We start from the raw sequence: 22,471 nt of genomic DNA, 5'->3' as shown, positions 1-22,471 counted from the left end.
TCATTCGAAACGAATTTGGAAAACCCCGTCAATGCCCAAATATTTATAATTATAGAAGTTTACCGATTGAATCATGACAGAAGAGTCTGTGTATTACCTTTTTTTTAATCGTGTTAAAATCTCCAGAATTGTTCAACTTAAGGTTATTACATTTGCCTTGACATCCGCTGTTGTGTAATTTTGAAACAACTGGAAAGCATGGCGGTTTGGTTCGGGGATTATTACTAAGGACGAAGAAAGAATGGCTTTTGTTGACTCGCTGACTAACAAACGTGACGTTGAGCTTCTTGTGTAAACGATGTACTTTTACGGGCTGTCATCCTGTGTTTGTGTACGGAACCATCGAAATATTACGGATAATCCATCAAACGTGGGAAAACAAAGCGCGTTCAGCTGTGTTGATCTTTTTAGTTACTGCTCGCCAGTTGCACAAAGACCAACCCTATGAAAACTTCATCAAGGTTCATTTTAAAAGTTGGGCAGTAACTGGACTCCCGGCGAAGGGAGTTTTGACTTTACATAAACTCTCGAATTAAACCTTAAATTTCCTTGGTGTTACCAAAAGAAAATGAAGAAAATCTCCATGCTGGAAGTGTTTACACTTCGACAGCAAGACTATTTGAACTGCGGCAACGATAATATCAGTTGCATAGACAACTATTTCCCTAAAAAGTTTATTTTGGCTTGATTGATTTCCCGTTTGCGACAAAGTCACCGCATCTTCTTTAGACAGTTCCTTTAATTTTGATGACGGATTGAGATTATGAGATGGTATTCGAGTGGGGAACTTTTCTGGAAATCGCTTATGAATCCGTCACCTGTATAAATAGTGACTAATTAGGAATTTCCTTGGCGCAAAAATGAATTTCATAATCGGAAACATTTTTGACACAGTTTTATCAAGTGTTCCAAGCAAACCACCGCTACTACCAGCGAAGCACGGCAATGAATCTTGACTTTTCGTTGAATCTTTCTTTTTCGTCGCTAGAGAGCAATGGTAGTTTTTCAACGCCGAGCTCTCAGGTGGACCAAGTGGGGTTCAATTCCACGGCAGCGCTGATGTCTTTTGTTATTTTCCTGGCTTTGTTCGGTAATGGTCTCGTGATTTTAGCGTTCTATCGCTTTCACCAGCTCCGTACAATCACAAACTATTTTGTTGTGTCTCTGGCGGTGGCCGATATTCTCGTGGCTTCGCTCTCCATGCCTTGCTGGATGTTCATTCGTCTCTCAGCCCTATCGCAGATTCCCAGAGATAAAAAGCTGGACAAGGTGCTTTACTATTCGTGGCAGTATGTGGATATTCTGTGCAGTACAGCGTCCATTGTGAATCTTTGCATGATCAGCGTTGACAGGCACTTGGCAATCAACTCGCCTCTAACCTATCACAGCCGAATGACTCCAAAGCGAGCCAAAGGTTCAATTGCCTTTGCTTGGCTGTTCGCCTTCTTTTGTGCAAGTCTATCGATTGTGACAGTGATCGGGAAGCTCATGCCGACAGCGGGAAAAGTTTACGCCATTTTCATCTCCTTTGCGGCTTTCTTTATTCCTCTACTTATTCTAATCGGCGTTTACAGTAAAATTGCCTACGTTGCCTTACGCCAGGTTCGAACAATCTGCGCCGCCAGTGCAGGAATTGACCACGGAGTTCAGAGGGAACACAACATGACTTTCCGACGCGAGCTCAGGGTAACGAAGATGTTGGGATTGGTAGTAGGGGCATTTGTTCTGTGTTGGGGACCGTTCTTTTCAATTGTTGTTCTGTATGCCGTTTGTTCAAGCTGTCCCAATGACTACGGTTGGGTTAATACCAGCAAATGGCTTCATTACGCCAATAGCACCCTTAACCCCCTCGTCTACATGCTCTTCACACGCACATTCCGAAGTGCGTTTCGACGTCTTATTGTTCGCGGACTATGTTGCAAGACGTTACCGCTTGGAGGTACGCGTTTCAATTTGAATATCTGGAAAGCGGGTAGTGTCGAGCCGACTGAAATGCTGAAAACATACGGAGAGACTACGAGAGGTCATCGAAGAATAACAGAGGAAGGTCTTGTTGAAATGACAGGAAACATAGAACACGCTAAAAGCATAGAACAGACTAAAATCTGCCAACTGACAGTCACCACGAGTACTTGAGTAGCTAGCTGTCCTCGAAAGACTCCGGTGCCAGAAATAATAAATGAACAAGTTGGAGGTTTATTTTAACATATCTTTTTTTGGTAATTTGTGAGGAGCAGTTTTTAATCAACTTTTCAATTTTAAGTTCTTAATTATTGGGAATGTTTTTAGCTGTTAGCCATATTTTGAGAAGCGCATTCGGATCATGCAAACTGTAAATAATGAAATCTGTACTACACCAATTATAGTTATAGTTGTTATTCCCTGGAGCAAATTCGCAGCCGCTCTTGTATATGTAATCCTAAACACGCTAACTATGGTACTCAATTTAACAGAAATTCCTACACTGGTGGAATAATAGAATTCTTAATGCGGTTTCCGAAATCTGCTTTCGCCGCTAGCAACGAGAAAAAAACACTGATTGCAACTCATTCAGTTCAGCGATTTTATTATGTTACACCTGCTTTTCCAAACTCTTTTCGCCTCGTTTTAGTATCAGATACAGTTTGCCGTAACTGCTATGAACTTTTGTGAATTACAGTATTAAACAAATACTGATTCAGTGTTCGTTTTGGGCTTAGCTTGCACTTGTATGGTTTCCTTTCAGCTCTTACATGTTACAGTGTTCCTTACTTGTTAGTTTCATTGTCAAAAACATCGCATAGAAAATGTTACCGCAAAAGGGAAAAAAAAGCGATTGCTTTCAAGAACCTTTTGCTTAATATGAGTGTTTCCATAGGGACAGAAAACGAACTAGTAACATGACACGGTAGGATAATATTGATTTTTCCAGATAATGCATTTGCTTTAGCGAGTTCACATTTAAATTGTCCATTTCCGGTAAAGCAATGTAATTCCGTCGTCTACAAAATAGAGACTCGCTCCTTTGGATAACAGCCGCCTCATGTCTTTATCTTCAGAGACTTGTTAACTTGTTACTCAAAAGCGCAGCCCCTTTGAAAGCGAATAAATGAGATTTTACTGTCACGCCAGTAAAATATAGTTAATGGAGGGTGACGTACGTTCTGAATGAGCCGTTCATGGCGGCATCACTTTCTATAGAGCTATTGAGCAGTTATATTCCAAAGGTCAACAAACTGTAAGCGTTATTGTAGCCAAACCTAAAACATTGTAGCTTTGTTATCTTCTGAACGTTATAACGTACCATAGCATTGGTGCAAAGCATTAAAGCACTATTCATGTTTAAGATGTTACACGTGTTAGGGTAAGCTGTTCGGTAGTACAGCCTTTTCTACTGGCTTACAAGCAGACGAACGTCTCCGTATAAAAGCTCGGAAAACTGTTCGGAGTCCATTCTGAGTTCGTCTAAGCAACGTAGCTATTACTTATTGTAAATCTATCGTTTAATTTTTGTAAACCTTCCATGGCTCGCTCTCGCCGCTCGTCGAATACTGCTCGGGTCGCTACCAGAAGTGAGGACCTATCGAAGCTATCCAGCGAGGTCCTCAAACTCCGTCTTCAATCGCTGAATTTGCCCATAACAGGCTCCAAAGTGCAACTCCTCGCCCGGCTCAAGCGAGCATCGACGGGAAAGGTCAGTCAATCTAAACGAAGACCTGGTCGGCCTCAACGCACTCGTCATACGGCGAACAAAACATCCACACAACAGCCGTCCACTACAGCCAGTGAAATCGACGCCACTCAAGGCCGGCGTCTCAGCATTCCGGAGGACAGCGCCCTCTCCGACCGCGCCTCGCTGTCTTCTATTGAGGACATGCTGCAGTCAGATACAGAGGAAGATCTCTTCCATACTAATCACTCTACTGATCAAAGAGACGCCCTCAGTCCAGCGCAGCGTTCTACCATTGAGGACATCGTATCCCGGTCCGTACACAGCGCTCTGGACGCCGTTCGTACAAACAGCGCCTTCAGCCCAACGCCCTCCAGCCAAACTCTCGCAGCTTCGGGTATGGCGTCTCCTTTGGGTCTGTCGAGGCCAGTGGACCGTAATATGGAGGACAAAATACTCCGGGGTGAGTACGTTGATCTTGCCTTACTCTTACCTGACAACTTGTATCAGTCCCAGGCCCCTGAAATTCAGCTCCGCTTAGACGACTCGTCCTCAGGTCCCCTGGGTTCCCCGGTCACCATGGTTAGGAAAAGAAAACCCGTTATAGACTCTTTTCAGAAGTGGCTGGAGGCCTACATGGTGTACATGTTGGTCATTGTAACTGCCTATCCAAGACGGGCCCTTGAGCTGATTAAGTACCAGCAGATAATTAGTCGCGCGGTAACTAAATTCAAGGGTCTTGCTTGGCTTTCCTACGACCAGCAATTTCGTCGCCGTGCCTCTTCCAATTTGTCCCTTCAGTGGGACAAAGTAGACCTGGAGTTATGGACGGTGACCTTCTCGGGCCTAGCTAAGCCCCATTGCGGTATCTGCTCGAGTCCCTATCACGCTGAAGATCTCTGTCCTTCCGCTGACCCCTACAGAAAACAGCGTCGTTCCCAGACGGTGTGCTTTGACTTCAACAAGTCCTCTGGGTGCCGGCGCCGAAACTGCAGCTATCCGCACGTGTGCCGCCGCTGCTACTCAAACGGCCACACCGTCCAAGACTGCCCTCAGCAACAATCCAGTGGCCAAGCCCGGAACGCGGGAGTCCCCAGACCCAGTGAGCGAAGCAAGAAGTAAAGTGGAGCAGCAAAGGCGTCATCAGAAACCATTAGTATCCTCACCTATTGACATTTATCGCTTAGATTTAGAATTAACCGATCACCCAGATCGTAATTTTGTCTTTAATTTGCTAAGTACGCTTAAAGAAGGCGCTCGTATTGGTTATTGTGGGCCGCGTTCAGCCCGGATTTCCCCCAACCTTATATCTGCGACGCAGCACCCTGATGTAGTTTCTGCCAACCTGCAAAAGGAAGTGAACTTAGGACGGGTAGCCGGTCCCTATCCTGCCCCTCCCTTAGCAAATTTCCAGTGTCATCCAGTGGGAGTTATTCCTAAAAAACACTCAAATGACTGGCGAACTATTTATCACCTCTCCTACCCACAGGGAAATAGTATAAATGACCACATTGCCAAGGATCCCTATTCCCTGAGCTATGTTCGGGTAGACGATGCAATTCATATCCTCCAGTCCCTGGGAAAGGGAGCCTTTATGGCTAAGACTGATCTTAAATCAGCCTTTCGCCTTATACCAATCCACCCCGAAGACTGGAACTTACTGGGTATTTTGTGGAAATCTCAATACTATGTGGACATGTACTTACCCTTCGGGCTTCGCAGTGCCCCGTTCATTTTTAATCAGCTCTCCGATGGGCTCGAGTGGATCCTAAAACATAACTATGGTCTCCAGCGGGTCATTCACATCCTGGACGACTTCTTCATCGCTGAAAGTTCTAGATTAGCTTGTCTTACTAGCTTCAGCACTCTTTTACGGGTATTCATGTCACTTAGGGCCCCGGTAGTAGCGTCCAAGACCATAGGCCCCTCCCAAGAAATAGAATTTATGGGGATCGTTTTAGATAGCATTCGCATGGAGGCCCGCTTACCCCAGGACAAACTTTCCAGGACTTACGACTTGCTGACATCCTTTAAGAAATGCCGCTCCGTGCGCCTGGTTGAGTTACAATCACTCATTGGTACTCTCCAGTTTGCATGTAAAGTGGTAGTCCCCGGCAGGACTTTCCTTCAACGCGCCATTAATTCAACTAAGGGTGTCCCTAGTCGTTTTCATCACATCAGGCTTAACAGGGAGTTCTTTAGGGACCTCGATATGTGGAAAGTTTTCCTCTCCAAATGGAACGGGCGCTCCCTTTTTCTTGAGTCCACCACTACCCCTACTCCAGACCTAGAGCTCTACACTGACGCAGCGGGCTCCGTGGGGTTCGGCGGTTATTTTCAGGGAAAGTGGTTCCAAGGGCACTGGCCTCCCCATATGCTTTTGAACCGAGAGCGGGGTATAAGCATTGAGTGGCAAGAACTCTTCCCCATCGTTGTTGCCTGCGCTATATGGCACCCACTTTTCAAGGGAAAACGTCTGCAGTTTTGGTGTGATAATGAATCAGTGGTATCTATCATAAATTCGGGGCATTCAAAAGCTCCCCTTATCATGGAACTGGTCAGAAAGCTTGTTCTCCTATCCATGGAACATAATTTTCTTGTACGGGCCCGTCATGTCCCTGGGGTTTCAAATGAGATTGCTGATGCCCTCTCCCGCTTTCAGATGCAGCGTTTCTGGGCCCTCGCACCCGACGCCGACCAGATTCCTTGTACCATCCCGCCTTCACTAATGACCCTTTGAGAGAGGAAGTGCTCACCTACGCTTCTTGGGGTCTTTCCAAGAACACAAATCGAGCCTACAGCTGTGGGGAAAAACGCTTTTTACAATTCTGCCTGTTGAATCGTCTCCTAGGTCCAGACGGGGATGTCCTACCCGCCTCCGAGGGTACTCTTATTTATTTTGCCTCCTATCTCGCTAGAACGGTGCGTCATAGCACAATTAAACTCTATTTAGCAGCTGTTCGCAACCTCCATATCACTGCTGGGTACAGTGACCCTCTGAAGGGCAAGCTTCTTCTCCACAAGGTTTTACGCGGTATTCTCCGCTACCAAGGCGAACAGCGTATTCGCCGTCAACCGGTTACCCCTCAGGTTCTCTCGGCAATCCGTCCTGTTCTGCAATCATGGCTTAGCCCCCGGGATTTCTCCATGATCTGGGCCGCCTTCAATTTAGCCTTTTTCGCCTTCCTGCGATGCAGTGAATATACCTACAACAGTGTTCGCAAATTTAGACCGCTTTTTGATCTTTCTACTGATTGTATAGCCTTTCATCCAACCCTGGCATGCCCGCAGCGCATGACGGTGCAGCTAAAATCTTCAAAAACAGATGTTTACAGGCGAGGGCAATCTCTCACCATCGCTCGCACTTCGTCCACCCTTTGCGCGGTCTCGGCTATGCGAGAGTACTTTCTCTTAGCACGGCCGCAACAGGGTCCCTTATTTTACTTCCAGTCAGGTAATTTGCTTACTCGGGGAGCGGTTTCGCACCTTCTACGGGACAGTTCGAGGGTCGCAGGTCTTCCTTACCAGAGTCTCAAGGGCCATAGCTTCCGCATAGGTGCTGCGTCGGTTGCCGCTGCTGCCGGCTTGCCAGACTGGCTTATTAAAGTCATGGGTCGCTGGTCCTCAGACTGTTACCAGCTTTATATAAGAACTCCTCAATCTACATTAGAGTCAGTAGCTCCCAGGATGGCTAACATTGTTGAACGTTTCTCGCCAAACTAGCTTCTCACCGGCTTCCATGGCTTGGGGGGATGCATTGCCTTGCATGCATCAGTGGCGGTTAAGTCTGCGCAGCGACTTCCCCCAAGCTTGTTGTTTTTTCATCGCCTTTGAACATCGCTTGCTAACCGATACTCTTGTCCGATCCAGCACGTGCTGTCTGTCATTCAGCTCGTAGTGCTAGGGAGATAAGTGAGGTTGTTTTGTCACGCTATCGCCGGAAGTCGCATGGGCTAATCAAACGCAAGGCAGTGTTCCCCCATTAACGCCATCACGAGTTGTTTGTATTTGAGTAATAGCTCTGGTTCAATCGCAAGTCGCCACGGTTAACTTACTTTCGCTAGGAACAACGACATTAAATGAGATTTTACTGTCACGCCAGTAAAATATAGTTAATGGAGGGTGACGTACGTTCTGAATGAGCCGTTCATGGCGGCATCACTTTCTATAGAGCTATTGAGCAGTTATATTCCAAAGGTCAACAAACTGTAAGCGTTATTGTAGCCAAACCTAAAACATTGTAGCTTTGTTATCTTCTGAACGTTATAACGTACCATAGCATTGGTGCAAAGCATTAAAGCACTATTCATGTTTAAGATGTTACACGTGTTAGGGTAAGCTGTTCGGTAGTACAGCCTTTTCTACTGGCTTACAAGCAGACGAACGTCTCCGTATAAAAGCTCGGAAAACTGTTCGGAGTCCATTCTGAGTTCGTCTAAGCAACGTAGCTATTACTTATTGTAAATCTATCGTTTAATTTTCCCTCCCTCCCTCCCTTTGGAGACGAGGTTGGTCATGTCTTCCTGCATAATAAACAAGGGGTCACTCCTGTGTGGTGCGGTTAAGTCTGCGCAGCGACTTCCCCCAAGCTTGTTGTTTTTTCATCGCCTTTGAACATCGCTTGCTAACCGATACTCTTGTCCGATCCAGCACGTGCTGTCTGTCATTCAGCTCGTAGTGCTGGGGAGATAAGTAAGGTTGTTTTGTCACGCTATCGCCGGAAGTCGCATGGGCTAACCAAACGCAAGGCAGTGTTCCCCCATTAACGCCATCACGAGTTGTTTGTATTTGAGTAATAGCTCTGGTTCAATCGCAAGTCGCCACGGTTAACTTACTTTCGCTAGGAACAACGACATTAATCGCAAGGAATCATGAAGTTGATATTTTGCACTATGGTAAATCTGCAGAGACACCAAAAAAAAAAAAAACGAAGTGTTTAGAAATGGTTGATTTTTCGGTGTGGAACTGGTGTTTGCCTCACACAATAAATACGGAAATAGACTCGACGCGAGCGACAGAGCAAAAATACACCTGCATTTGCGTGTAGTGATTTTACTTCGTACACCGATAACTCTGGTATAGGTTCGTAAGAGAGAAATCATTCCAAATTCTACAAGTTTGAAAACATTCTCAGTTAACAATGCTGTTGATTCCCTCATTTATTGACCAAAAAAACTTGGTAAGATCTTAATAATGGTGGCAAAAGGTATTTTTCCAAGGAATAACTGACATGAAGCAAAGCTGATTACTAGGAAGAAAACTAGTAGAGTGCAAACTTAAAGCCAAGAATTGCAACCGTAGACAGCTGTTTCGACCTGGTTGGGTCTCCTCAGCACCGTGTAGCAGCAAAAAAATAGAGCAACCAGCACGAGGGCCAATTGTCTACTAAATATACATGGAAATGACCTCAGATGAGACTCAAATCCAAATGTTTGCGGCTTGGTCAACGTCACATGCAAATGGATCGTTTTGTAAAAGTGAGACCTTCATATTAAAAGAGCTAGGTTTAATTCGAAATTTGTTCAATTTTTTTTCTCCTTGAAAAATAATAGTAAAAGAATATACATTGGCCTCCGAAAGCTATCATATCTTATCTACCTGGTCAAAACAATTCGAATTCGTATCATTATTTATCCATATAGGCAAGCCAGTAAAACATCTAGTATATAGATTTATCCAAGCCTAAAAGCGGGAGCCCCTGGGCCGGGTTGTTCAAAGACCGATAATTTTTTATTTGACTTTAGTAACTTTTCGGTGGGGTTTTCTGTTTATATTGCCTGGCCTTCTGCTTTGAGTTTGAATGATCTCAAACTACACAAAATACAACAGTAAAAACATCTTAATACAAGAAAAATTTATACTTCGGTTAACTTTTAATCCAGGGTCAGCGTTCGAACAACCTGGCCCCGATCAAAACAAGGTAGCCTTGCTTAAGCCCACGATCCAATCGAAAAACAACACTTAGTCAGCGGTCAATTAAAGAAAAACTACGTGAACTCCTTCAGCCCTAAAGTTGAGCCCGCGATACGGACACGTGATACTGGTCAGCGGATATCTGTTTTGACCGATGTCAATTGACCATAACATGGATGTCCGATATCGAAGATGTACGCTGTAAACCAGGGCTGCATGTCTGGGTCAACTTATTAACAATGGTAATAGGACTGAGTGTAGTCCAATTCGGTCTGGAATCATAGGAATGATCAACAAAATCGGACGACCGCGAAGCGGGATCAAGTCCGATTTGTTAATCACGAGTGTGATTCCAGACTGAATAGGCCCTTTGCAGCTGGGGTCACGTGACCAAATTTTTTCTAAAAAATTTTTGTATTATGGCCTATAACTTAAAGAATGCCAGAAATGGAAAGAGCGCATCGAAAATACCAAAATGGCCAAGTTTGAGGCCCCAGGAATTAACGAGTAAGTTTATACCACAGTTTGACTTTTCGGAGACTTTAGAGGATTTGTATGGAAAATGTTGCTGGAGAGCAAGGTCTTGCTCTCCAACAACTTTTTGCATACAAATCTTCTTATTCTTTCAAAAATTCAGACCGTCATAAAATCTCATTCTCTGATCATGGGGGCCTCAAACTTGGCCATTTTGATATTTTCGACATGCTTTTTCCATTTCTGGCATTCGTTAAGTTATAGCCCATAATTTTATGAAAAGTAGGTCACGTGATGGCTTAGCTGCAAAGGGCCCATTGGACGACACGATGGCCTGTACATGTTACCAATTAATCACAACCGTTACAATTTCCCACAAAAGTAAAAGTTTCATTCGAAAAAGAGCTTTTAATAGTCATTTCTAAATATGATACTTAAAAATGTGGAGAATAGCTTGCAAAATGGCTGTTAAGTTTCTTTCAAAACAGTCACCGGAGACTAAACCTCCAAAGTTTTACAAAGTCAGTATCTTGAATTGGTTACCATAGTGATTGTAATCAATGTTGTGATTGGTGGATTTAGAGGAGAGGACCTAAAATGATTGGCTCAAGTAACTGTCCAATTACAGGTGTCCAATTTACAGCCAACTGTCCGATTACACTGTCCAATTACGACTTTGCAGATTAATAAGAGCAAAATACAGCGGTTTATACACCAATCATATTTGCGGAAATTGTAAATGTTATGATTAACTGCAGTATGGCCGCCATGTTGCGCGAAGTCGTTGTCGACGCGTCGACGCGCGTACGCGCCCATGAGCAACACCGCTAGCCATTTTTACCATGAGAAAAGCGATTCACGGGTTTTTATGAGTATGTGGCTTCGCTTGGTGGTCCTTCGGGCCGCCGGAGCTCCGCTATGAGCATGGTAATTTTCTGCTTAGCGGCTCTCTCGGCCCTCTGGGCCGCCGAAGCTCCGCTAAAATTTGGAGAGTAGAGAGAAACTTGAAGAAGCTTGAAATTTAGACGAAGGAAGTGGAGCGAGTTGACTACAAGTATAAATCTGATTACAATTCACAATGGTGTACATTCCCTCTTTTATTGCTAAAGCATTCTTAGAAGACGATAACGAGGATTTATTTTATCGTCGAAAATAACATGACTCTATTTTATTCGAATTCGTGAAACGTGACCCGCTATCAAAAAAGACGTGAACCGTGGTTTACCCGAAAAATTAACCGTTAAGTGAGATTCGTTTTATTAGTTTGCCGTGATTCTTACATTTTCCATGAAAACTGAGCAGTCCTCAACCGCAAACTTCAGTCTCTTTTCTACCTTCACCAATCATGAAGCTGTGATGCTGGTGATTGTACCCTGCACCCAGGGCTTAAGTAAAAACACGTGTATTTTCCGTGAAACGTGAGCTAGTCCTCAACAGACAACTTCACTCTCTCTTCTACACCAGACAATCACAGAGTTGTAGAATTGTTAATTGTATCCTGCACCCAGGTCTTAAGTACAAACACGTCAGAATACACTCCGAAGCTATTCGGGCGCGCACAACCAACTCCCCAGCTGATGATACCCACGAGATACCACTTGTTATTGCTCGGACAGACCAGCGGTCCTCCACTGTCTCTTTGGCATGAATCAACTCCTCCCTGAGAGAAACCTGCACAGCGCATGCGTTCCGTAATGCGGTGTTTGCGATCGTCGTATGATCGCTGACAAGTGTCACGTGATATAAGAGGAACTTGAGCTTGCTGCAAAATCTAAAAGAAATGATATTGTTTTTAATTTCACTTCTGTTAACCTCAGGTAAAAGTGCAAGCTCAGGACGGACAACTGGCACAAAAACTATTTTCTGTCAAAGTAACAAGTAAACAAAAGATTAAAATACTGCGCCACTAGTTTGAGAGAAAATATGATGAACCCTAGAGCAATTATTTGTATCATTTGTATGGCCAGCTGACGAGAATGAAAAGAGTTCCTTGAGGCATGTAATTAATTTTTTTAATTTTAATTTAGTTTATCAAAATCTAATGGTGAACATGAAATAAAGTTATAACTACACGAATAATCCGTAAAAGAGTCTATAGTCCCGCATGAAACACAGGTAATTGCGCTATACAGAGCACTTTTCAACTGAGTGTCGTAAAACCAAAACCAAAGAAATCACTCTGACCAACCACAAAGAACAAAGACATTCCAAGTAAATACCTGTAACTGATGCAAAGCGCGGTAAAAAGTGTGTGAGTAAGTCACGATTGCTTTTGATTGCACTTCTGATTGGATGAAAAAGTGGCGTGAGCTTTTTAAGCCAATCGCGCAGTGCGGTTGACGCAATTAACCTATTACTTTTCGCGATTCGATACTCAAGGGGAAACCGCTCTAATATATAAGCAAAATTGAACTATAATAATAATAATAATAATAATAAAGCAGATGCAGAAAATTAAAAATATAAAATATGCACACTAATTGCTGTGAAATATCTAAGGTGCTAAAGAATAAAAAGGCTTATTCCTTAGAAACCATTACATTAGTAGCTCTTGGGAGGAGATTTCAAGTGTCGACAAAAGAAACTATGTTTAAGCGTATTTGTTCTTTTTAATGATAAGTTATCAAAATGTCTAACGAAAAAAAGTAACGCTTAGCATTAGAATAAAAATCTACGTAGGGCTGGATATTGATATGAACTGTATCAGTTATATGGCTGTGAAGTGCTTGGCATTACAACCGTACCTCTTACCAATACGCTTATGAGTTTACTCGTGAATGCAAGTGAAAACATTGCCCGTAAAAGATTAAAACATTAGAGAGATTAAGCATGACGTTACGTCGAACAGCAAACAGCAAAAATGAAACTTTTGCAGTCTGTCTTTAGCTGTCTATACAGTAGAGTGAAAATATATGTATTTGCGGTGAATAGTATTGAATAATATTTACCTGTGCAATATTTCCATCCTCTATTGTATCGCCCCATCCAGTGGCATAGCAATTAGTTCCAGGAGGAAAATCCGTGGTGGGCAGAAGTACAGGTCTTACGTTACTGTTGAAAATGATCGGGTCCCTCAGTTTGATCAATGCCACGTCATAGTCGTACCTAGCCGTCGCTTCCCGGCTATAATTAGGATGTACAATGATTTTGTCGACTGGGATTATTTGCTCGGTTCCTTCCACTATACGAAGATCGTGTTCACCTGTTCACAGTTAAACAAAATGCTTTGAAACATGGGTCATGCCAGATGGGTCATGAATGGTCGTAAATACGGAAAATGGGATTCATCAGCGCCTCGCTGTGCTTATGATAGTAAAAAATAGTTCATTTTCCATGGGCTACGCATAAAGACGACGTCAACACTACGCTACAGAATATCTAAACAGTTTACAGTGAAACAACCCTTAGGTATTTAAACAATATTCTTATGTTCTTATGACGTTATGATGTGATATTACCTACAGTCACAGTAAAAGCCGCAGGATCTTTTCCACCATCGAAACAATGAGCTGCGGTAACGATCCAGTACGGGGTAAGAATGGAGCCTCCACACGAAACAGGGCCTTGATGCTCCTCAAAGTCCACTAACACTTGCCATGGCCAAGACCCTGGTTGCGCGTTTGTACCCCCTACAATTCTGGGACGGGCCTTTTTGGTGCCAAACTCAACGTTCCCTAGTGATGAAATTAACAAATCGAATGTGGTTTATAATGGTAATTGAACTGAGTGGAGTGCAATTTGGTCTGAAATCATACGCGTGATTTCAAAATTGAACGAGCGCGCAGCGCGAGTTCAATTTGAAATCACAAGTATGATTTCAGACCACAATTGCACGACACGAAGTCCAATTGCCACTTTATTTGATCCATTTTGAAATCGCACAATTTAATCGCCTTAAATTTTAGATTTTGGTGCATTGTTCCATCAGCCGGTTTGTTAAAAATAGCGGAACCGGAAACGTAGGTACGTCTCATTTAGTATGCAAACGATGTCATGTGACGAAAACTCATTGAAGCATAACCTGGTACAAAGAAACAAGCAGTGAAGTCAGAACGTAAAGAGCCTACTTCGTGCATAAAAGTTCAATTCTCGTCACCGAATCAATGATGAAAGGCCTTCCTTTCTTCTGTAGTTGAGGCTGAGACTTCTAGTTGTCTTTGGAGAAGGAATTTGAGGGTGCAGCTAGTGCAATTCTGCGATGGATTTCTTTTGAGTTGTGAAACTCCTTCGAGTGCACGATGCCCAGTGGATAGTTGTTCTCTTTAAAATACCGTGCAGTGGCACTCTGCTTGATTTTAAGGGATTCCAGTTCATTATCATCTCCGTTTCTTTTTGTGACCTCGACATAGAACTTCATACTCAGGACCTTGTCAAGTTCTTGCCGCGCCATTTGTTTCAAGATATTTTCAAGATGGCAGGACTCGCACCGGCCAGCTTCGGAAGTTCGTTCATTCACTGTTTTGTGGAGCGGGGCGTATTTTTATTCACAGCGACAGAGTTGAGCTCTTGTATTGCTTGGTTTGAAACTACCGAAAACCTGGAAACATCTATCTTCTTGAGATGGCTCTGAATTTGTTGTTGTGTGGTTTTCGTTTGTTTATGTTTTGCTGGACTCGGTATCATGCGGATCTTGAGCTGATGTTAAAGAAAAATCACCAAAATATTCGTCAAAATGGACATTGAAAGTTGGAAACTTCCATCAAAGTAGGTCTTTAGCCTGAAGGAACTCATAATCGTCATTCAGAAACTGTAATTAATTAAATTCGTCAATTGTTTTGGGAAAAAAACAACAATAGCAACAAAGTTTTGGCAATATTAAATAGTTGCTAAATTCTCCACACAATCGCTTTTTGCCTTTCATTTTCCTGAAATTTTATTGGTTACTTTAAACTAACCTTGAAATCTGATTGGTTGTTTTGTTTTACTCTCCCATTCTCATTGGCTGAGAAAAAGATGCGATTTAGGGCAAAAAATAGTGCGATTCGTGAATAAATCACACCACTGAGAGCCAATCAGATTGCAAGGATAACCAGTGATTTCAAAATGGATTTAATAAAGCGTGGTCTGTACTCTATCGACAACGAGTACGCGTCATCACAGTGGTCAAAATGTTGTGGACTCACGAGGCGCAGCCGAGTGTGTCCACAACACGATCTCAGCTCTCTGAATAAATAATTGAATAATAACAGGAGCCATAATCGGGGACGGAGACCGTAAGTCTTGGGATCCGCGCGCACCTGTAATATGGGACAATTTTTCTATTTTTAGAACAAATTGCGCCATCCTGACGTCATATATCCGCGCGAATCCAGGCACATGTCGGGAGCTCTCGCGTGGATGTTGTCACGTTGCGTGATCAAATGGTGAGAGTTGAGAGACCTGGAGAGATTATCTTGCGTATTTTTCACAGCGATGGCAGGGAATAAGGCAGGGAATACGAACCAGGGCGCTTATATGTAGTTTTATGCTCTGAGCTAACGGAAAAGGTGGGTTTGTCAGGGTCGAAAACAAGACTTCAATCTCGCGCTGGGAATGAATAATAAGATCTGCTCGCGCTAGTTGCAAGCTTACGCGTATGTTTTTGCGTTTGTTCTGACTTAAGAATATAGCAAGAAAACTCTCTGCTCTGGTATCGAGTTAATTTGTGAGTTTCTCAGACAATGGTTAATCATAACCAAAACCAGTTTTGATGGTTTCTTATTGTTTCTGCTTGTTTGGTGAGTTTGCAAAAGTTTCTGAAAGGAAAGCCTGACGCGTACAATTAGCTAATTTGCATAGTGCAGCTCGAGCACTTTCAAGTCCGAGTCGGTGTTTTCAATTGTCAACAAATCTTGACAAAGATTTCTTTCGTTATCTTTTGTGCTGAGATGCTGCAACAAATTTCACGAACGCAAAAAAGGCTACTAACATTATGTGTATTTCTTCAACATAAGCATAGTGAAATTTTACACTGCGAAAATGAAAATAGACAAGGAGTTTTGATAACTCGATCAACAAAATCGAAATCGTTACTCGAAGTTGATTAAAGAAAACGTCATCGTAACTTTGCTGATTATTTCTGCTTTATTCGCATATTTTCAGCTTAGCTTTTAATATTCGTATAAGATTAAATTTGGAAATACAGTTAACAATAAAGATTAGCGAAAAAACTGAGCAACGACGTTTCGGTGTCATCCTGGCACCATTTTCAAGTTAAAAAATATTTGTGCGAAAAGTAAACTAATTTATACCAGTGGTAGAGGTGCGAAATTGAATAAATTAAGATTAAGATAGCTGTTCAATGTTCATGTTCATTCCAATGGGGTGTCAAACACTGGTAATGAGTTCAGTGTCTGTTCAAAGCCTAAACAAATACGTTTGCGCGAATGGAGTCTGACTGTGTGTTAAGGCTCGGTTTCTTCTTGCGAATCCACAACATTTCGTGGATCAAGCAATCGAACTTTCCCTGACATTTCTTTAGGATCTTAAAGTTGTTAGTCAGGTCACCAACTGTATCAACTCGGTGTTCATTTTGAAGGTGTTTTCCGATGGCGGTAAATCGGTGTTCCTCAATGCGCTTGTAAAGATGACGGCTAGTGTAACCGACGTATTCTGCATCACACAGATCACATATATAGCTATAAACAACGCACTGTTGATTGATCAAAGGTGGTTTTGGCTCTTGTACTTTGAGATCATCGCCAATTTTACGGCTTCTGAACACCGGCTGTAGTTTGTGATCAAGTTTATTACTCAAGTCCGAGAGATGTTTCTTTACTATGTCCGCTGATTTCTGGTCTTTAAAAGGCAGGACAATGCGGTAGATATTCTCTGTTGGAGGTGTCGATCTTGTGTCTGGTGACATCACTGAATTAACGAAACGGGTGATGGTGGAGTTCACAAGAGAATCTGAGTACTTGAGGTAAACTGACTAACAACTTTAAGATCCTAAAGAAATGTCAGGGAAAGTTCGATTGCTTGATCCACGAAATGTTGTGGATTCGCAAGAAGAAACCGAGCCTTAACACACAGTCAGACTCCATTCGCGCAAACGTATTTGTTTAGGCTTTGAACAGACACTGAACTCATTACCAGTGTTTGACACCTCATTGGAATGAACATGAACATTGAACAGCTATCTTAATCTTAATTTATTCAATTTCGCACCTCTACCATTGGTATAAATTAGTTTACTTTTCGCACAAATATTTTTTAACTTGAAAATGGTGCCAGGATGACACCGAAATGTCGTTGCTCAGTTTTTTCGCTAATCTTTATTGTTAGCTTTTAATATGTTCTCAAAAATTTATCGGTCTTAAACATATTTAAAAACTATAGAGTTCTTGTTTGAGTTCGATGTACGCTTTTACACGAAAGTGCGGCGGAAGTACAATTTGTCATGTTTACTGACTGTACAAAACACGCATCGGCGGGCGCTTTCATTCATCGACAACAGAGAATTTACTGGATTTTTACACGAATAAAACTGGGCAGTATCTACGGACGTAAAGTTATTGGGCCTTGATGAAACATCAAGCGTTGCTTACAATTCAGGCGAAACTCAAACTAGCAATTATTTTGTTTTACTTTTCGGTCGTGATAGACTGGCAAATTCCTCGCAAACGTGTGGCAAGAGGAGCTAGGAAACTATGAAGTCCCGAAGCTCTGCTATATCTAAATATATCCAGCTAGTTTTTTGCTGTGTAATGGAAAAGCTGTTAATGTTCAACATATGTGAAATTTAAAGTGGAGTAATGTACAGCTATAGCTAATGTAAAAGAAGCATCCGTCGGAACACAACTTGGTCAGCGATATATATCTAAGCTTATAGCGGAACATACCTAAATTCGACACTGTGTTACTTCACTCAAACTGGAGCAGCTTACAACGAAAATACTTAAGCAAAATTCCACCAGACGTAAATGCGATGAGTTGTGGGCCAAAAACATGAAAAATTTCGTAACACGCGCAAAGTTGTGAGCCGTTAGATAGCCAGTAATAGACCAATTTCGATATATTAAAATTCAGCCTAAAACAATAGACGTCAGTACGAGGCTCTGGGGAATAAATACAGAGTTTGTGGGGTTTATTCCCCAGAGCCTCGAGCTGAGGTCTATCGTGTTAGGCTGAATTTTAATATGTCGAAATTGATCTATTTTAGTTGGCTTTTTAAACCGATGAAGGCCGAAGCTGTTTGATTGACACATCTTCTATAAGCTGAGAGAAACGTTGTTTTAGCGTTTTATTAGGGTGAGTGTCCAACACAACTTCGAATGTATATTACTGATCAGAGAATTCTTTCCACGACAATAGCTTTTCAGACTCAACATCTCTTCCCAATTTTGGCAAACAATTTTGGGTGCAAACAAACAGAAAGTGCAAGTGTTTTGGGTGCAAACAATTTTGGGTGCAAGAACTCTTTCCCATAACATGCCTACGCAATAAAACACTTTTGAACAACTAGAAGCCGTGACAGCTTTTCGGGGTTTTCTTGACGTAGATTATACGTACAATATATGTTTAAACTACAAGGCTTACCGTGAGCACTTGGAGGAAGATCATCATCAGTTGTTGGTAAAAAACTTGTCGGCAGAGCTTTAAGAATATATCAGACAGAAAATATCATTGAGACATTGAGCTGTGATATATTTTTCTTCTCCACAAAAATAAAAATAAAAATAAATTGAGTTAGGAAAGAAGTGGGCCAGATTAACTTTTACAAGGTATTGTAGTTGAAGCCAAGAGAGAATGAAGAGTGTAAAGGAAGTTAATTCCTCTTGTTATATGACTAGCTCCGTGAGCGGCAAGGTAAACCAATGCGAATCCAGCGCTGTGATTGGCTGCCCGAGCCGGAAGGCACACAGCCTAATCTGCATAAAGCCTGAAAACGGGCATAACTTTTCAGCGATTAACCCAAAACATCCTCAAACTTGGCAACAATATAAAATATAACGACCTCAACTCATTTTTTGTGTTTGGTGTTGATTAGTTGGGTCACGTCACCCGTTATCAATGGCGGTTTGACTGATCTGAAATGAAATTGAAAACGGGGTGGCGAGATGCCACGTAACGGATATGAATTGAAACCTTATAGTAATTGTCTTGTTGTCTCGTTTCAGTTAACCATTTCCACCCTATTTGAGGTTTTACTATTGCCGAGATTATGGTGTCATTAGACACGCGTCCACCATAAAAATATCTTAAGCGATTTAAGAACACTAAATTTCTATTGATATTAAATTTTAGTCTTCCCACGTCAAAAAACAACAGTGTTTCTCAAGGAAAGAAGTTTAAACTTGGCTGGGGGTCTAACCAAGAAACCAGATGCTTTAGAGAGGGCACATTCTTGCCCGCTTGGTATTATTGTCCCGCAAGAAAAATCACCTCGAAGCTGAAGCAGGTTTGTCAAAGCTTTCCGTGTAATTTGCGCCTTGAAAAATATGATTTTCTGGAAAAGCTTAATTTACAGATTTCCTATGGCCTTGTAGCGGAGCTCCGGCGGCCTGAAGGACCGCCAAGCGGAGCCCCATACTCATATAGGAAAGAAAAGGAAACCCATGAGTTGATTTTCTCAAGGTTATCACCGCTAGCTGTATTGCTCGTGGGCGCGTACGCACGACGGCGAGGACGACGACGACGGAGTCGCGCAACATGGTGGCCATACTCCAAATAATAGGTTGACAGAGACATGCAGCCTTGGTTTACCGTGTACTTCTTTGATATCGCAAAGTTACAAAACTCAAATCAAAATTGTACCTTTTTCTAGGTTAGCTTAATTTAGCTCTGAACAACCCGGCCCTGGAGCTACGCTTTCAGGCTGGCCTAAATCTATTTATTATGGGAAAGATAAGGAAACCCATGAGTTGATTTTCTCATGGTTATCATGGCTAGCAGTATTGCTCGTGGGCGCGTACGCACGACGACGACGGAGTCGCGCAACATGGCGGCCATACTCCAAATGCAATAGGCCTTGGTTTACCGTGAACCTCTTTGATATTGGACATCCGTGTTACGATCAATTGACACCTGTCAAGGTATCCGCTGACCAGTATCACGTGACCATATCGCGGGCTCAAGTTTGAGGTCATCGAAGTCACGTGTTTTTTTAAGTTGACCACTAACCAAGTGCTGGTTTTCGATTGTATCGCGGGCTCATGTCGGGTTAACTTGTTGAAAACAGGGCTGGGTTGTTCGGAAGCCGGTTAACGCTAACCCGGGATTAAGAGGTGCGTTCCTTTGGGGTGATCCGGTTCCGGATTAGTGATCCAAGATCACTCGGATTATGGTGTATCAAAGGAACCGATGAATCTACTCTGTTCACGGATTCATCGGTTCCTTTGATGGACCATGATCCGAGTGATCTTGGATCACTGACCCTGATCCAGATCATCCCAAAGGAACGCACCCTAAAAGTTAACCGAATTATAACTTTATCTTCTATACAAATGTTTTTCGCTGCTTTGTTTTGTGTATATTGTAATTATTAAAACTCAAAACAGAAGGCCAAACAATATACAGAAAACCTCACCGCAAAGTTACAAAGCTCAAATCAAAATTCCACCTTATCCTGGGTTAGCTTAATCGGGCTCTGAACAACCCGGCCCACGAGCTACACTTTTAGGCTTGCCTAAATCTATATATTATCGATGAAAACCAGAAAAGCGTAAGCGCCCGGAGGATGAAAACAACGAAAACAAAACAGTTCCTTGGCTTCCCTTTCAGTGCTCGCAAATAAACAAGCACAATTTTTTTTTTTTCCGTGTTCGTTAGCTCATAAAGAATATCCTTTTTTGACCAAGCTTGTTCGGTAAAGGTAGCCGGATATTGGTCTCGTTCTATTTTTGCGTGTTTATGGACTTCGGCTCTGTCTCGGTCCATAAACACTCGAAAAAGGAATTTGGCTAACATCCAGTAACCTTGACCGAACAAGATTGGTCAATAACCCATATCTATAGATCTTGTTCCCATGCCGATTCCTCTCCAGTTAAATTTAGACATGGATATAATGCTACCTCGCTTTTCGACATGCATATGTTTTCATGGAGGATGAAAATGCATGTAAACCCGCTTGGACTTTCCACGTGATCAACATTTGCGTAACAAGACTGGTTATATCAAGGCCCTCCTGGGATTTCCGAACCCAGGAGTGATAAAGCCTACACTGAGAATTAACTCTTTTCAAAAACAAATGAAAAATAGCTCTCGCACCTTTCAGTCTCTTTTGTAGAAACATATTTTGTATGCTGTCGTTCCTTCGTTTTTCTTTAAGGCAATTTAAATAGGCTGTTTTAACAGTCTACTGAAATTTCTGTGCGAGTGAAGCACGCAGTGAAATCTCCATTATAGCGTTCATTAAACGACTGTAAATCTTCCTTTGATGTTTCATGTCGTTATTTTAGGGCAGTTTCATCACGCCTTATTCGCGTACAGGCTTAAAATTTTAAGACGCGACATCCCTTTTAAAAATAAACTCAAACGTTTCTGAAGCGCAAGAATTCATCACGGTAATCCCTCAACCTCTTGAAACACCCCTCCGAGCATGAAGCCACTAAAAATGCGTTTTAACATATACCGAAGCCAAGGAGTTATTCGAAACTTTACTTTATCCGACACAGCAATTAGCGTTTGTAATACTGGCAGTGATGAAACCTGTACTGTTAGCGTGGTTGTATTTCAAACAAAAAACTAGGGTTCTTATACCAATCTGCACGCTTTTGTATGAATTTGCGTTCGCTAAACAACTTCAAGGTACCTGAAACACATGAAGACAAAAATGAATAGACCTTTCCCGCATTCCACTTCAGTGCGTTCGAACAATGGCACCAGAGCGAGGTTGGGGTGAACATTTTCATACATCTTCCGTATTTTTGTCCACCCTGACCTCGACTTGGCGCCATTGTTTGTTGGAATGCGGGAAAGGTCTATTACCAGAAACAAAAACGAAAACTCGAGGGATCTACTCTTGTGTAAATAGACACACAACAGACATAAAGATGAAAGAAAAATTATCAAAAAGACATAGTCTAGAAATATATAGATCTCCATAGTTATATTTACACCCTAGCATAATAAATCCAAGCCAAACATAGTTACCGCCTACTCCATTCCTTGGCTGATTTCCACTAGTCTGACTGATCACAGCAAAAGAAAAGAACAAAAACAGGGCAAAAGTTGCAACAGGTCCGTTAGATGCTACCAACATTTTGCCTGAAATAAACCGGACCAAGTTTTCCCACGGCTTTCTTGTAAGAACAACAGCACGATAAAAATAGGCCTGCGGACATGCTAGGCAAAACTGATCATAACAAGGTTTTGTTATATTTAGAGACAAAGACTGATATAGAGATATCAAGATCAAGATTCCTCAGTATTAATTTAGTATTGAGATTCGCAGAAGTATATTTAGATAGCTATAAATACACCAAATTTACTAAAAATGAATCAAGTTCGCATATA

The 22,471-nt window shown here is 42.3% G+C and overlaps 3 protein-coding genes across 3 annotated transcripts; 2 read left to right on the top strand and 1 right to left on the bottom strand.

Annotated features, from left to right (window-relative positions):
* Positions 1–90: 90 nt before the first annotated feature.
* LOC145481081 (D(1) dopamine receptor-like) lies at positions 91–3,672 on the top strand. Its single transcript, XM_081459472.1, has one exon. The coding sequence runs from the start codon at positions 946–948 to the stop codon at positions 2,134–2,136; it is 1,191 nt and encodes a 396-aa protein (XP_081315598.1). The 5' UTR covers positions 91–945; the 3' UTR covers positions 2,137–3,672.
* A 1,571-nt stretch (positions 3,673–5,243) lies between these two features.
* LOC145481079 (uncharacterized) lies at positions 5,244–7,583 on the top strand. Its single transcript, XM_081459470.1, has 2 exons — positions 5,244–6,169; positions 6,307–7,583. Exons 1-2 carry the CDS (start codon positions 5,244–5,246, stop codon positions 7,370–7,372), a joined length of 1,992 nt encoding a protein of 663 aa, XP_081315596.1. The 3' UTR covers positions 7,373–7,583.
* A 988-nt stretch (positions 7,584–8,571) lies between these two features.
* Positions 8,572–22,307, bottom strand: LOC145481074 (trypsin-2-like). The gene is made up of 5 exons (XM_081459464.1): positions 22,109–22,307; positions 18,554–18,610; positions 13,495–13,710; positions 12,985–13,238; positions 8,572–11,807 (listed from the first exon to the last, which is right to left on the bottom strand). The coding sequence occupies exons 1-5, from the start codon at positions 22,215–22,217 to the stop codon at positions 11,505–11,507; spliced, it is 939 nt and encodes a 312-aa protein (XP_081315590.1). The 5' UTR covers positions 22,218–22,307; the 3' UTR covers positions 8,572–11,504.
* Positions 22,308–22,471: the final 164 nt, after the last annotated feature.

Source organism: Orbicella franksi, chromosome 3 (assembly GCF_964199315.1).
Source record: "Orbicella franksi chromosome 3, jaOrbFran1.1, whole genome shotgun sequence".
In the NCBI taxonomy this organism is placed as follows: domain Eukaryota; kingdom Metazoa; phylum Cnidaria; class Anthozoa; order Scleractinia; family Merulinidae; genus Orbicella; species Orbicella franksi.
Note: the sequence above shows the minus strand (reverse complement) of the source record. Positions and strands in the feature narration are given on the sequence as shown.